This window comes from Gallus gallus, chromosome 1 (assembly GCF_016699485.2).
Source record: "Gallus gallus isolate bGalGal1 chromosome 1, bGalGal1.mat.broiler.GRCg7b, whole genome shotgun sequence".
Taxonomy (NCBI): Eukaryota; Metazoa; Chordata; class Aves; order Galliformes; family Phasianidae; genus Gallus; species Gallus gallus.
Genome location: NC_052532.1, coordinates 136,803,034 through 136,817,703, shown reverse-complemented (window position 1 = coordinate 136,817,703; position 14,670 = coordinate 136,803,034). Strand labels below are relative to the sequence as shown.

The 14,670-nt window shown below is 42.4% G+C and overlaps 1 protein-coding gene across 1 annotated transcript in view; it reads right to left on the bottom strand.

Moving 5' to 3' along the window:
• The window catches only part of SH3RF3 (SH3 domain containing ring finger 3), a 231,622-nt gene that overhangs the window by 9,680 nt on the left and 207,272 nt on the right, over positions 1-14,670 (bottom strand). Inside the window, exon 9 of the mRNA XM_015277864.3 lies at positions 2,095-2,432. Within this exon, the coding sequence (XP_015133350.1) occupies positions 2,095-2,432 (338 nt within the window). The remainder of the gene's footprint in view (positions 1-2,094; positions 2,433-14,670) is intronic.

Here is a 14,670-nt window from a genome sequence, read left to right as displayed (position 1 = left end):
TTGAATGCAAGTTTCTCCGCTGCCAGATGTGAAGAGAACAAGTGGTCTGAAAACTGTAATTTGGATTTTGTTTTTTGTTGTTGTTGTTTTTTGTTTTTTAATAATTTGGTACTTCTGAGCGATTTGATGATTTAATGAGCACAGATGGATGTGGGATGTATTTCTAAGAGACAAGTGTTTAATGTATCTGCTCAGATTATTCTAGGACTAAGCATTATCCTTCCTAGTGCATGAAGGTAATTAATATTTCCCATTATGGCACGAAAAAACCCGTATGATCAGTTAAGGAACGCGGATACACCAATGATATGGAAGTTAATTCATGAATCAATTAGAGAATCTTGCCTGCTGTGTATAATTAGGGTTACTTCAATTATAGCTTATTTTCAGATTTAAGACTCGAGAACCAAAATGCTTAAAACGGGAGGAAGTTCCTTACCACCATATACTGCAATTGAAAGTATGTGCACAGTTGTAGCAGTCTAAATCTATTCTCTCCTCATTCCAGCAAGGCTGAGCGTGTCCCTCTGGTTCTATTCTGTTTCACTGCAGCTGCTTAAAATTGTCATTAGTTGAATGTTTCACTGTCAGGACCCCCCTGAGGTGAAATGAGAAATGTGCACGGTATGGGACCAGCCCTGGCATATTAAACAGCGTGTCCGGACTCCTTTACATCAGAGCCTGGAAAGCAGCACCTCAACAGCCAGCTCCAAGGCGCCAGGGAACCTCTTCCTGGTTTCTTTCCATGGCTATGTTTAACTAAAGGCGCAGCATTCCACTGATGTAGTTACACCGGTGCTAAATCTGGTTTATATTGATTTAGCTTTTCTTATAGCGTTAATCTAAAGTGATGTGGACCAAATTAAGTGTGCCTAAATAGGGATTGGTTTTTCACTCTTTTCACTAAATTGGTTTTTCATGGATTTTAAAGACAAGAGACTACTGTGATAGTCTGCTCTCACTGCCTTCATTACAATGCTGAAGGACCTGTCTGCATTTATTTCTGCTTCCAGTGTAGTAGCTGTGCTCAAAGTACAGCACAGAACTCCCAATCCAGAATAAAAATATTCCCCAGCCTGTCCCTTCTGCAGTCTCTTGCAGGTTGGTCCCAAGCTGTTCCTAAACCTGTTCCTTAACAGATGGGACAGAGCTCTTTGTATCACTCCCGAAAAGCACACAGTTTCAAATCCCCCATTGTTCTTAGGATGCCCTGCAGCCACCCCGATTTGCCTTGAATTTGGCTCTCATGAAATACGCTGCTACTCTGTGTTCTTCTCTGAAAGGGTTGAATTAGCTCTGTACCAATAGGTCTTCCCTTTTCATCACCATCCTCCCACTTCAGTCCTGCAAATAGCAGAAACTTTATGTCGGACAGTGCAGGTCCAAGGCCCAACTCGTTTTTCTAAGGACTCCTGATCTAGAGTTACGTTTGATGCCAAACAGTGAATCAGGTTGCAACCTACGCACTTAGTATCTGCTAGCCAGTTGTGTACAGTTTGCTCAGCATAGCACTGTGGTTCACAGGCTAGATGCCTTAGAAAAGTTTGTTACAGCATCATTGCCAAACGCCAAGCCGAGTGCTGTAAAACACCACATAAGGTCCTGCAGTAGCCCTTACTGTGCCCTGTATCACCTGCTCTGTAACACTGACTAGATTCAGGGCCAGGCTCACTTGTCCTGAGCATTTCATTTGACCTCTCTCATACAATCACATAAACATGGTTTCTTTCAAGTCTCTGCAGCTACTATTCCGAAGTGACCACATGACAGCTCCACGAATTTATTAAAACACTGGGATCCCAAAGAGGTATTTGCCCACAGTATCTCCTCTCTGGGCTGAGAGAGCATTGCTGTCCTCTCTACTTAGACAAGGGCTGCCGTGGCAAGGCGCTGCTCTCCAGAAACACGTTTTTAAATGAATGAAAATTAAACCTGCACTACGTGCCAGAAGGTTTTCAATGGGCACAGGCACAGGCCGCTCACAGTCTATCTACAGAGCTGCAAAACTTTAACAACCCTTGAGCAAGTGAAATGTGCAGCCTCCCTCCAAATGTTCTCTGAGGATGCAGTGACCTCTGGAGATACGCCGCTTACCTTTCCCGAGGCAAAGGCTTGGGCTCTGGCCGAATAGCTGCCATGGAAGAGAGGGGCTGCCTGGCAGGTGAAGGGATGGAAAAATTCAAATCCAAGGAGCCCGTTTTCCTGTGCAGAGGCTCCAGCCCCATAGCTCCTTGCATTTCGCTCTCGATAGGGCACGAGCCTGCCCTGCCGTGGCTGGAGAGAGAGGAGAGCTCTGGTCCCACCGCCCCTTGGAGGACTCCTTCGATGGCCGCCTGCGGGTCATGCGTGGGAGACACGGATGGTGGCGAGCGCGACTTCTTTTTTGTTGATGCTCCTGCTAGAAGCTTCAGCAGCCCACTCTTCTTCTCCTTCTGCAAAGCAACAAAAGGAGATGTGGGCAGTGAGCAGACATCCCTCATCCCTTTGTTCTCCTTTTGGAAAATCTCACTGTGCGGCAGGAAACTTCCCCAGGCTACCTCGTATAGGGGTGGACTCAGGTAGAACCTGGGCCTTCACTAATAGACATCCTACAAAAACACATCACCATTCAGCAGTGCTGGACTTATTCAGCAGAGTAAGGACCTATCATAGACAATCTCTATTTTCAAATCCACCCAAGCAGTGATGATGTGCCTCTTGAAAGAAATACTGCAGTTGGTGGGACAGCAAAGGTACAAACTTCCCATGCAGAGAAGGAGGCAACCGGACTGCTGCTCTCTGTCTTCCAGGGGACTCCTGTTCTTCAGTAAAGAAACTCCCAAAAGTAATGCAGCAGGTGCTATGCTGAAAAGACACCAGTGGGAAAGCAAGAGAACCACTCATCATTGCTGCCTCATTTGCTGCTTGCCATTTTACTGCTTGATGCAGACTTACTGCAGGGAGGGGGGAAGCACAAAACAGGGCTTTAATACTTCTTTCCAGGCCATGCTTCCTTCCCCATCCTGCATTACACTGCTGCTCCTGCCCACATTTCCCTCCCAGAGGTAGGTCACCTCTCCTCTAGTGTTAAGGTGCAAGCGTTGCCTTATGGTTGAATACAGACTGCAACGTTCACACTTGGCAATCACAATGTCAGTGCATGTGTAGTTTCAAAGTTCTGCTGTGGTTTCTGATGCAGAGTAAAGCAAACAAAATAAAAGCACTCTTTCAATTAATGTGGAAATAAAGGTCAGCCTCTTTTACTGAAGAAATGCATTGGACTTTGCATGTTTTATAACAGTGTGAGAAATTCTGCTGTGTCCATCTTAAGCACACACAAATACGGGGAGGGAAAAACAAGCCCAGCAAACACAGTACTGATGGAACAGAATGATCTCTCTATCTTTGAGCAGGAAAGCTCTTTGGAAATATAAGCCAGCAATTCATTTGTTTGTAGACAAAATGTCCCATGCGAGGTTTAAAATGATGCTCATTTATGTGCTGAGTCCTGAAGTCATTTCTCAAAGCAGCTTTAAAGAATAGGGAGGACTACAACGAAATAAATTTAAGCTTTTAGAAGACACTCAGACTAGTAAATCTACTTTAAATGTACTTGGAGTATCCGATGTCTCTGCTGCTGTTCTGCTCTGATGTTCTTCCTTGCACTCTTTACTGTCACAGACTTGTCAGAAAGTAGAAATACCTCAGATGTTAAGATCTGTACATGCAAAAAGTAAAGCACGGTTGTTATTACCACGTCCAATGATTTTTGAAGAGCAGAGTCAGAGCTGTGCTTCCAGGTGCCAGACTCCTGGGACCCATTCCAGCTATTAAGGTCTTTTGTCACTTATGGGTTACTTTATAGATTAAAGGACCCGTCCTACCAAGATGTTCACCCAGGCACAATCAATGGGAGCGAAGGGAGGGCTGTGTGGCACCACTGGGTCACAGCCACCAACTTCATTCCCCTGGGTGTAGCAGAGGAGAAGACCAAATGCCCCTGAGAAACATCTCTCCCTGACCAGGAGGAAGAACTCCTCGGTGTGTGATGGAACTCACTTGAAGAACCAGAACACATTTCAGCGTTTCTTTTCACTTTCTGATTAAGAAATATTGCTGCTGTCATCATTAAATCAGATTGTAAAGCTCTTCACAAAATTGAGAACCTCTTCTTTCCCCGTGGCTGGCTGAAACAATAGCTCGAATGATCCCAGCATACTGTGTCAATACGCATTTGAAGGTGTCTAAAGGTCAGTGACAGAACACAATAGCCATTGTGGGGCTCTGGAGAAATGGCTATTGTGCAGCAGTGAGCACTTTGAGTCTCTTTAATTGGCAGCTTTGCACATGCAAAGTAACTACACAAACTAAAGCCCTGTATAATGAACAATTAATATTCCTATGTGGTAGCAGCTTTTCTAATTTTTGCTTCTAATTTAAATACCTTGGGCAATTTTCATTTGAAAAACCTTGGATGACTTAGACCATCTAAGGCATAGAAGCCAAAATCTTTGGAAAGAAGGAAATACACACATTCACAACCATCTGTGCATTAAGAAGCAGACGAGTCTGACAGCCAGCTCATTTTGTTTACAGGAACAGCTCCCACCCTACAAGGTTACTCCTGACATAAATTTCTGCACTGAAGCCGCCGTCCCTCAGACAGCGGAGAGCTGTAATGAACTGACCAAGGTACCCCTTGTTCTACTTTAACAAAAGGCAAAATAAAGAATTGATTTTTAGGCTCCTTGTAGTCAACTGTGCATCTTACTCAACTTTTGAGACTAAGATCTGTGATCTTTAAAGAGCTGAGATGTTGTACTTGTTGTACTTCATTTGTTAAGCCAAGTCAAAAGACCCAAAAGTCCCATTATGGCCTTGGGGGAGATACTTGGAGGTGAACAAATACAGAATGCCTTGGGTGCCTGGAGTGTAGACACTGCATCCAGCTCTCCCTCCCTTTGAGTCTGCCAGATGTTCTCAGCCTCTTCTGGTACGCCAGTGCCAGACTCTCTGCTGATGCTGCTCAGAGCAAACCAAGGACTGCTGGGAGCTGATGATTTGCTGTGATGTCCCTCATGAGAAACACGTTGGTTTTGAACTTCCTGCAATCAGTAGTTCAACCTAAAGCCCATCAGGCCTCCTCTCATCTGTAAACGGTCCTAAGTTAAGACTCCTTGTGCTGTGGGAATTCATTAGTGCTCCAATGCTACGAAGTCACACGTTTCTTTGAGAGCAACCAGCCGTTTTCCATGGCTTCAACAGCCAAAGAGAAAAGGGAATTTGGAGCCAAATGTTAAAATGCAATCCCAGTAATGATTTATTCCAAGTGTCCAAGTATTATGAATTCATTTAATATTTAGTATAATAGCAACCATCTTTCATAAGAAATTAATTTAATATTTATATGGCTGTCCAAGACAGTCCTTTCTGCAGCAGTTTCACTGTAAGTCAGCTAAGCACTAATGGGCTGTACAGAAATGCTCACCGATTGGTTTCAGACGCCGCGGGTTTCGAAGAGAGAGAAGTGTACAGAGGACGTTTCTGATGACTGTAAGGAATTACGTTTTTGAACAACAAAAAAGACGCTTTCCCTTTTCCATTCATGGACTGCTGTTCTATTGCTTTCCAGGAAATCTGTAATCTACCGAAGCAGCTGTGTAATTACTGAGTTTTCTTTGTCTGGTAGCTATGTTTCCAATTGACTGCAAACTGTGTTTGACGTCCCTGCCTCCTGAACCCACCAAGGTCAGACCTTTGCATCCCTGTTGATGGATGGGTTCACAGTCCCAACGGCACTTCTCCCATCTCCTGGCTACTGCCCACATGTCCAACTGAATTTAAATCATCACCTTTGTGTTGCGCAGGTTTTATTCTGGGAGGTTCACAGTCAAAACTTCCAAGCCATTAATTCTGTAAGGATCAATACCTTCTTTAAAAAAAAAGAGAAAGCATGAAATGAATCCCAGGCTGTTTCTAGTTAAGAAAAAAAAAAAAAAAAAAAGGACTGTGAACACAGACAGTATATATAGGTCAGAATTTCGTACTTCCCTGACAAAGTCTAAGCTCGAGACTCTGTTCCTATGGTGTAGCATGAAGGAATCTCAAAGGAAATCAGTCTCTGGCAACACACGAATGGGATAGGCAACACTTCTGTGACCCTGAAGCATACATCTGGGAAGCCATCACTTAGATAGGTGCAAGTTCCCCTTGATATTTCTCTGTGGGAACATTTTGAAAAGTGAATACAGTCTGAGCTTAAGAACCCATGAAAGACTAGATCAAAATTAAAGTCTCAGATATGTAAATGTTGAAATATTTTGCTTCACAGTAATTGGGGATGATTTTTCCCCTCATTAATAACCCCACTTGAAGATAATAACCAGCTCTTCTTTCAGCTTCAGAGATGAGATGAGCACAGAATGCAGCTACTTCGTTGATGACTGAGTGATAACAGAGTCCCATATCTGCAAAGTAATAATCATGCCATAATCCAAACACCAATTATACATACTGATTTTATTAATACAGATCTTTTCTTTCTTCTTCTTCTTTTTTTTTTCAAACCACCCTAATAAACAGCAAATTCTGTTTTAGTTTTCTTTCTTTCTTTTTTTTTTTAATCAGCAGCTTCTAATACTCCATTTCCTACCTATCTAGGCTCATTAAATATATTAGGAGACCTAACTGCAGCTGATAGAAAATCTGGTTCCACCCACTGAAAAGAGGCAATTTCTCATGCAACACCAGCTACATCAGTAGGTAACAGAGCCAGAGGGAGAAAAAAGAAACAAAACTGCTTAAATGCTGCCCTGAGCACTGAAGAACAAAAGAGGAACCCACCAATCAGTCAGTACCCCACAACCCCACTTTTATTGCTTGTTTAACTTGGCCAGTACTTGTTCCAGTAAATTTAAGTTAGTGTCTGGAGAGCAGTATGTTTTTACTCTGATTCGAACTTGGTTACTGGTGATTGATGCTTGGATTCAAAGGGTAGGGAGTACTTTGAACTATGTATTTTAAGGAAAAAGATGTTCGGGTTTGTAAAATCAGTAAAATTATTTGATTTAAGATTTTGATAATTATTTAAAAACCAAACCAGCATCACCTCAAATGTTTGTGAACCTCGTGTTTGTGAAGTCTTTGGATATGGATTTACCATTTTGTAGTTTGTCATTATTTCTGACGAGGCCTAAGTGATATGCTGAACAAGACAACAGTAATTACTTCTAAGTAATCACTCTTAAGTAATTACTGTTCTGCAATTACTACACAAGAATTGCTGCTTTTAAGGACTAGTTTTATATTGTATATTATGTGGAAATACAAGAACTCTTCTGAAAGTAAAGCCTCCTGCTTTATTATGTTGGCCCATGGCGTCAGAGGTGGATGTTGGTGGTAGGGCAGTAGAGGCTGAGCCTTCCCACCAATATTCTGTAGCATGTTGTTGCTGTGTGGCAGATGGAAGCAGACGGGCACTCTGACACAGTGGCATCTGATGTGGAAGTGCAGATGAAGCAGAGGTGTGTCACTGAATTCCTCCATGCAGAGAAAATGGCACCCACTGACATTCGTCAACTCTTGCTGAACGTTTATGGACACCAAACAGTGGATGTCAACACAGTGAAAATTGGACTGCATGGGCAACATTTCCTAGCGGTGATGTAATCATAGCAGCTGTGAAGCAGTGGGTCACCTCCACTGATGCATATTATTAAAAGCAAGGCATGCAGGCTCTCGTTCAACACTGGCAAAAAGGCATAGCTACTGGTGGTGACTGTGTTGAAAAATAGCGTTTTGTAGCTGAGAATGTGCTCTACTGAATAGTGTCATTGTGCTCTTTCTATCTGTTGTAGTTTCCATGGAAATAAACAGGAGGCATTACTTTCAGAGCAATCTATGTGTCTGTAAAATATATAGTTCTTAATGGAGACGACTAACTCCGGCCAGAAGTCTATTATACTCTCAGTAAATAAACAGACTAAGGGACAAAAAGAATTCATTGTATCATTAGTTTTTAAATTCCAGCAATAGTAACACGTACATGCACAATTAGACTTATGGTCACTGACTTGTAAAATAACTAACTAGTATTAAAGTCATTAATCACAGAACCACAGAACTGTTGGGGTTGGAGGGGATCTCTGGAGATCATCAAGTTCAACTCTCTGTGCTAAAGCGCAATCCCTACAGCAGCTTGCAGATGAAAGCATCCAGGTGGGTTTTGAATATCTCCAGAGAAGACTTCATAACCTCTCTGGGCAGCCTGCTCCAATGCTCTTCACCCTCACAGTAAAGTTGTTCTTTCTCATGTACATGTGGAACTTCCTGTGTTCCAGTTTGTGCCCATTGCCCCTTGTTCTGGCACCAGGCACCACTGAAAAGAGCCTGGTCCCATCCACTTGGGACCAGGGACTACTGCCCCGTAGATATTTTCAAGTGTTGATAAGTTAGGCCTCACAGGGCGTTTCATAGCTTTCAAAAACCAAACTGCAAAACTAAATAAGTTCAGATCAGTACAGAAAAGCACACAGGCACTTAATCACGTGCTTTTGTTGAAATGAGGTGGATGCAAGGCTCTGCAGAGCAATAAAAGAGATACAGGGGGAATCTAAAAGTATATTTGAATACTCAATCTGTATGGAATGTTAGATCTTTTAAACACTGGAGCAAAGTTAAAGGCAAATTTTCAGGGAGGAAAAAGCTGGAGTGGAAGCAGAGAGACTCAGCTCTCAGTGGGCTTCCTGGACTCTACTGCGTTCTTAACAGGCAGAAGGCAGAAGGAAATCTGCTGGTACTTTAAAACTATTTATGGGGAATGAGAGACAGCTAATTTGCTGAACTGATATGGCCTTTCTTTCTGTGTTTGATGGAGAGAGAAGCTGATGGATTATTATTATTTTTTAATTTCACTGCTTTTCCTCATCTGTCACATAGGGAATAGGTGATGGTTATGAAAAGGGTGGAAAGCTTTAAGATATGCAACTTATTCCATGCCCTGATTACAGTTTGTGATTTTTTTAGTGGGAAATCCTGAAAGAGAGCACCAGGGGACTGAAAACTACCCAATACTTCGATAAAGTTACTAAAAATTGTGTGCTGATAAAGTGAAATATGATAACACCAAAGAAAGTGATAAAACTATGGTCCTAGCCAAGTCCATGGCAACATTTACACTTATTTACAAGCAGCCAGTATGTCTGGAAGTAACCACAAACTCCGATGGATGTGTTTTAATCCTGAGTTTAATCCATCTCTTCCCTTCAAGTGCGAGCAACCTCTCTGGGAGCTCAAAACAAGGGAGTAGACGTGGTGCCTTTGCACATATTTGGCGTTCATTTCTTTTTCCCACTCAACAATCCAACACAACTATTAGCTCATGCTCAGTCTCACAAGGCTTCCTCATCTCGTATTTCTAGAAGGAAAACCTAGTCCATTGGAGATCTGGGCACATGCTGCAAATCCCCAGTGAAGGCGGGTCTACAAAATACATCACTGCACAGCGCAGGTGACTGGGGAACAGATCGGTTGTGTCTCACAGTGCAGGAATTAGAGGAAGTGTAATGAGATTATCAGGCAAATGGCTCAAACAAAACAAACAAAATAGGAAGCACTTTTTCACACAACACATAATTAAATACAGAATTACTGCACCCAGGATTGTGGGAGCCAAAAGTAAAATCAGGTTCAAAGGGGATTAGATAAATTAATGGAGAACAGATCTAGTAAAGGCTGTTAAAATAATGGTATGGATCCAATCTCTGCTTCAGGAAGTCTAAACAGGGAGATGAAACAGTACTTAGAGCATATACAGGGTGCCCTCACCTTGATATGAAGAGATCATAAAATCAGTGATGACGATTGCTACAATAAAGAAACAAAGCTATTTGGGCAAGAGCATAGGAAACAGGACAAAGCCAGGAACGAGTCCTTCCCTGTACTGTCCCAGCTTTGGAAACTCAGCTGTTCAGAAACTTTATCAGCTGCAGGTGACTGAGAGAGTGCAAAAGGCAGCCAGCAGGATGCAGTGTCAGCCAAGGAAGGGAGACAAAAAGGTTGAAAGTGCAACCCCAGAGCACTTTCTGCAACTGCAGATTCCTCAGCTCTATCTCTGATGAGCAGCACAGCACAGACCAAGGGCTGCAGAGCTCACCCTGCACAAAGAAGCTACCGAAGTACCGGCAATGGGGCTGATGATGCCCTGCTGCTTCCAGTAGCACACTTGGCTTCCTAATCTGGGGTCACACTGCCATTGTACATACCAAGGGCTTACCTGGAGTCAGCATGGAGGTCTCCGACATGATATCAGACCAAGTCTTGAAGATCTACCCTAAACTGAAGCCCAGCAAATTACAAATCTTTTAAATTTTATTTTAATGTCTAAACCAGTATATGAATGAATGATTTAGGATGCTCTGGAAGATTAAATGTAGTTTCTAGAGAATGGAACAGATGGACAGAGTACAAGCACCTTTCTGAAAAGTCAGGCTCATTTATTCATGCTAGAGGAAAATCTATCACAGCTTCACTGACAACACAGGATTCTGAAATGAGAAAAAGACATACAAACACAGTAAATGGTAGACTGCATGGAATTAGTATTTTTAAATGTGATGATTTAGACTGACAGGTTAGTTTGCTGCTCCTTGTCTCTTGCAAGGAAATGAAAAAGATTTATTGGTCTTGGGGAGCACCAGGGGCAACACTCACATTTTGCAGAAAGCCAGAGGAAGATCACTCAGCAAACACTTGAATGAAAGAGAACCAATGACAGAATTCAGGATGTGCTTTGACATACTCCAATCTTAGACATGCTTAGCTCTGGCTCTCCCCATTCGCAAAGGATGGATTTCATTTCAGAAACAAGCAGTGAAGATCACACGGTCTCGCTCTGTAATCTTATTAAATAAGAGACAAGTGAGATTTGTATTTTTATGGAAAGCAGAAACATGTGGGTAAAAGGTTTGGATTAGTGGAGGTCATCTTGTCCCTTGTCACTGATGAGTCTATTCCCTCTTGGTTGATATTGTTGCAGCAGCTATGCCACCTCAGGCTGTAATTTCAGCACTTCCAACGAGCTAAATAGTTTTGGGGTGGTTGGCACTCAGAGGGAAAATTGCTTGTGGAAAATTCCGGCATTGCAGCAGGTATATTTTTCTCTCAAAATCAATTCCCTACAGAAGGGAAAAAGGGTTGCCTGTGGACAATGAAAAATTGGCAGGATTTGTGTGTACCAGACGCTGTAGTGCATTACAGTGAAATAATTCCTACAAACAATTCACCGGTTCATAAAAGATGCATTTGTCTAGAGACTGAGGAGACAGCTGAGACTGACAGAACTTATCACAACCACATGGACTCTGGCCCAGAGGCTACAAAGGCAGAAGCTCCTATTGCTTGGGCAACGTATTTCTGAAAATGAGCGCTAGGCTTTGCAATGCTTGGGCGAGGGGTAGGAAGGAGAGGGCCCTGATGGCTCCCAGGTGACCTGACGTTGTAGAATGGGTTTTGGACACAATCAAAGCCATGGACATGAATACTTCTCTCTCTTGAAAGTTTGCCCTCCAGGTTTGGCAGCTCCCACAGCATCAAAGTGGAGCATCCAGAAAGCACTATTCTTAATGCATTTCATATAGAAAAAAAATCAGGTCTTGCCCCTGCTTCCTCCTGCCCTCATGAACATCCTTTAAGTGAATGCCGTTTAAAAAATGAAGAAAGAAACCCAGAATCATTTTAAAGGATTAAAAAGTGTCTGTCAATGTCAGAAGATTCCTTGATGAAGTAACCAAGGCACCGTAGCTTTCCAAATGTCACAACACTTGGGTGGCAATTACTACTAAAGCTCTGTGGTAGTAAAAAGCTTGCTAGAAGCTGCTTAAGACCAGGCAGAACTTGTTATAGCAGCATCTTCTCTTCGGCAACAATCAGGCTTCACCTTTCTTCCCAGTTTTGTCTTTTTGCTACTTAAAAAATAAAAATGGAGCCATCAAAGACAATTTGCTGGAAAAAAAAAAAGCAATATCCTTACGTCAAAGTCAGGACTTGGGAAGAAGAATATTCTCCTTTCTTAAATTAAAGATCAGAGCAAGAAGGATCATCAGTGAAAAAACCTCAGACAGCTGAAAACCAAACAGAACCACCAAGACGCAAGTAGGGAAGGGGAGTCCATAGCACGGTGGTCTTTTTCTCCTTTTGTGCTAAGTTCATTCTGTTTCATTCTACCATCCATCCTATCTTCCTTTCCTTTGTCTGTTTTACCCAGTTTTTCTTCCATGACACATGACCTACAAGTACGACCATGTAATTAAATACAATTGAGTTAAACTGCTTGGCAATGAGGCAGTGACGTCTGCTCAGTGTTCTCACATGTGACCAGTGCACAAATAACCAGCAACAGTAACAGGTACACAGCACACTCCTCTTTGCTCTACCAACTAGTTGTCTGATAGAGGACAGAGTGACCTGAAATTGAAGGTGGATCCTGCCAACTACCAGCAAAAATTGGGCAATTTTGAAACAGAAGCTTAAAAAGCCCCTGTGAAGGTGTTGGCGACATAGACCTCATATCTGAAAATGATAGAAACTATATAAAGATAAAATCACGGCTGAGCTGGAGCAGAAATGACAGCTTTGTCATAATAGTCTGTCTCACAGATGAAGTTGAAAAGCCCTTTGCACAAGTCAAATATAAGTGCTAGAAGATTTCCCTTGACCATAGTGGTTGATCAAACGATGTTGCCTGAAGACTGGCAGCCTTTCTTATTTTCATTTTAGCAAAACAATGTGGGTAAACATTGATTTAGAATCATCCTGTCCTCCGTTTGACCACAGCTGATTGCCATGTCTCTGCCCATAAAGATAAGAGAATTAGTAGCCCATTAGTTAAAGCAATCATGAGTTCTAGTCAAGCTCCTGTACTTATGATTACTATTGATGTATCTGTCAGTCTTCCTACAGCTGAGCAGACAATATGATGAGTATCTTCTATGGGTTTGCCCTTTCAGCTTCCTCCTGCTAGGACAGCAACATGTGTGTTTGAAGGATCCCTTTCAGTGCTCTCTCTATTCCAGCTCAGCAGCATATGTACAAGAAGTCAAACTGCAGACAGACAACTAGCTGCTGCCGGTTGCTTTGCAGCTTGTTCCAGGTAATGAACTGCTGTCAAATGGGAGAACATTTCAAACAGGTGCCAACAGGGCTTGTCTTAGGCCCAGTGATGTTCAATCTTGTCGTTAATTACGTGGTAAATGAGACAGAGCCGCACTTCTAAAACCTGCAGTAGGCACTGAGTTAGTCTGCAAGCAGTTGAGAGGACAAATAAGAAGAATTCAGAACAAGTTTCCCAAAGTGGAGAAATGTTTTTAAAACAACATGGCGAAATCTGGAAAGACAAACATGATGTGCAACTGCCTGGAAGGGTAAATCAAACGCACAGATGCAAAATGAAGACTGACCAGTAAGCCAGCAGCCCTGCAGGAAGGGACCTGGGATCACAAACAGGACCTGAGTCAAGATGCTGCTGTGAAAAAGGCAAATAGCACCTGGATACACATTAACAAGCACTTCCTGTGTAAGCTACTGAAAGTTCTTACTTTTTTCTAGTGACTGCTAACAAAGTGTCAGCTGAATTCCACTCTGTAGCACTACTCTTTCAGACCCCAACAAGCTGCAGGCTGTCCCAGTCTCCAGCAGAAAGTACTATCAGAGACCTAGAGAACAGTATGTGTGAACAAAGGGTAGGAACTGGGCTCAGTTAGGCTGGAAGAAGAGAAATTGCACCTAAGCCTGCCAAGCAGAAGTGTCTGGTTTAGACATAAAACCTGTCCAGAAAAAATTAAGAAGTTGGAAAATCAGTTTTGTCTTTTATGTCCTGATCAAAGCCTGGGTTATGAGTTTCCCTTCCCACAGCACGCACTGCTCTGTCGATAGGCTCTTCCTGCCTGACTTCAACCTCTCCTGTCTCAAAATTAATACTATGAAGAATAACATCATGTGGTATAGGAGGGAATAGAGATCTCTGAAGTCATCAAAAAAGCCAGCGAGTTCCATTTTTAAGTATGCCAGTTCTGAACTGATTGTGAACAGGGATTAAAAAACACAGCACAGAAAATTTACTTTACTGTAAAATAAGTTGGCCGTAGACCCATATTAAATTACTTCTCTCCCTGGGGCATCTGGTGATGAAGCCAACGCTGGTCTGCTGCTGGCCTGCTGAGTACAGTTTGAGGTGAATTAATATTTCAGCTTCTGTAGTCTTAAGTGAAAGACATGTATCGGTGAGCACGAACCAAAGAAAAGATATGCAAAATGTAAAACGATGAGTCCTGTCTTTATAATTAATCTTTTTTTCTAAATGATTGACCACTTTACACCCAATATTCACCGGTTACAGGCAGCCTGCAGATCAAGTGTCTGAAAAACAACTTCTGCATGGTGTGTTTTCTGAATTCCTGAGGACAAGCTTTTCTCTAGAGAAAAATAACAGTATTTTTCTGTAGACCATCAGGGACAAGCACTGCCTCTACGTCCTGACTTGGTCTGAAGGGAATTACTTGATGCATGAGACATTCAGACCAGAAAAAAAAACCACACAACGAGCATCAATAGAAAAAAAAACAAAACAACCCAACAGACTGAATTTAAAATGGCTTTACCACTTGGCAAACTAAAAGCTGAGGACTGGTGAATCTT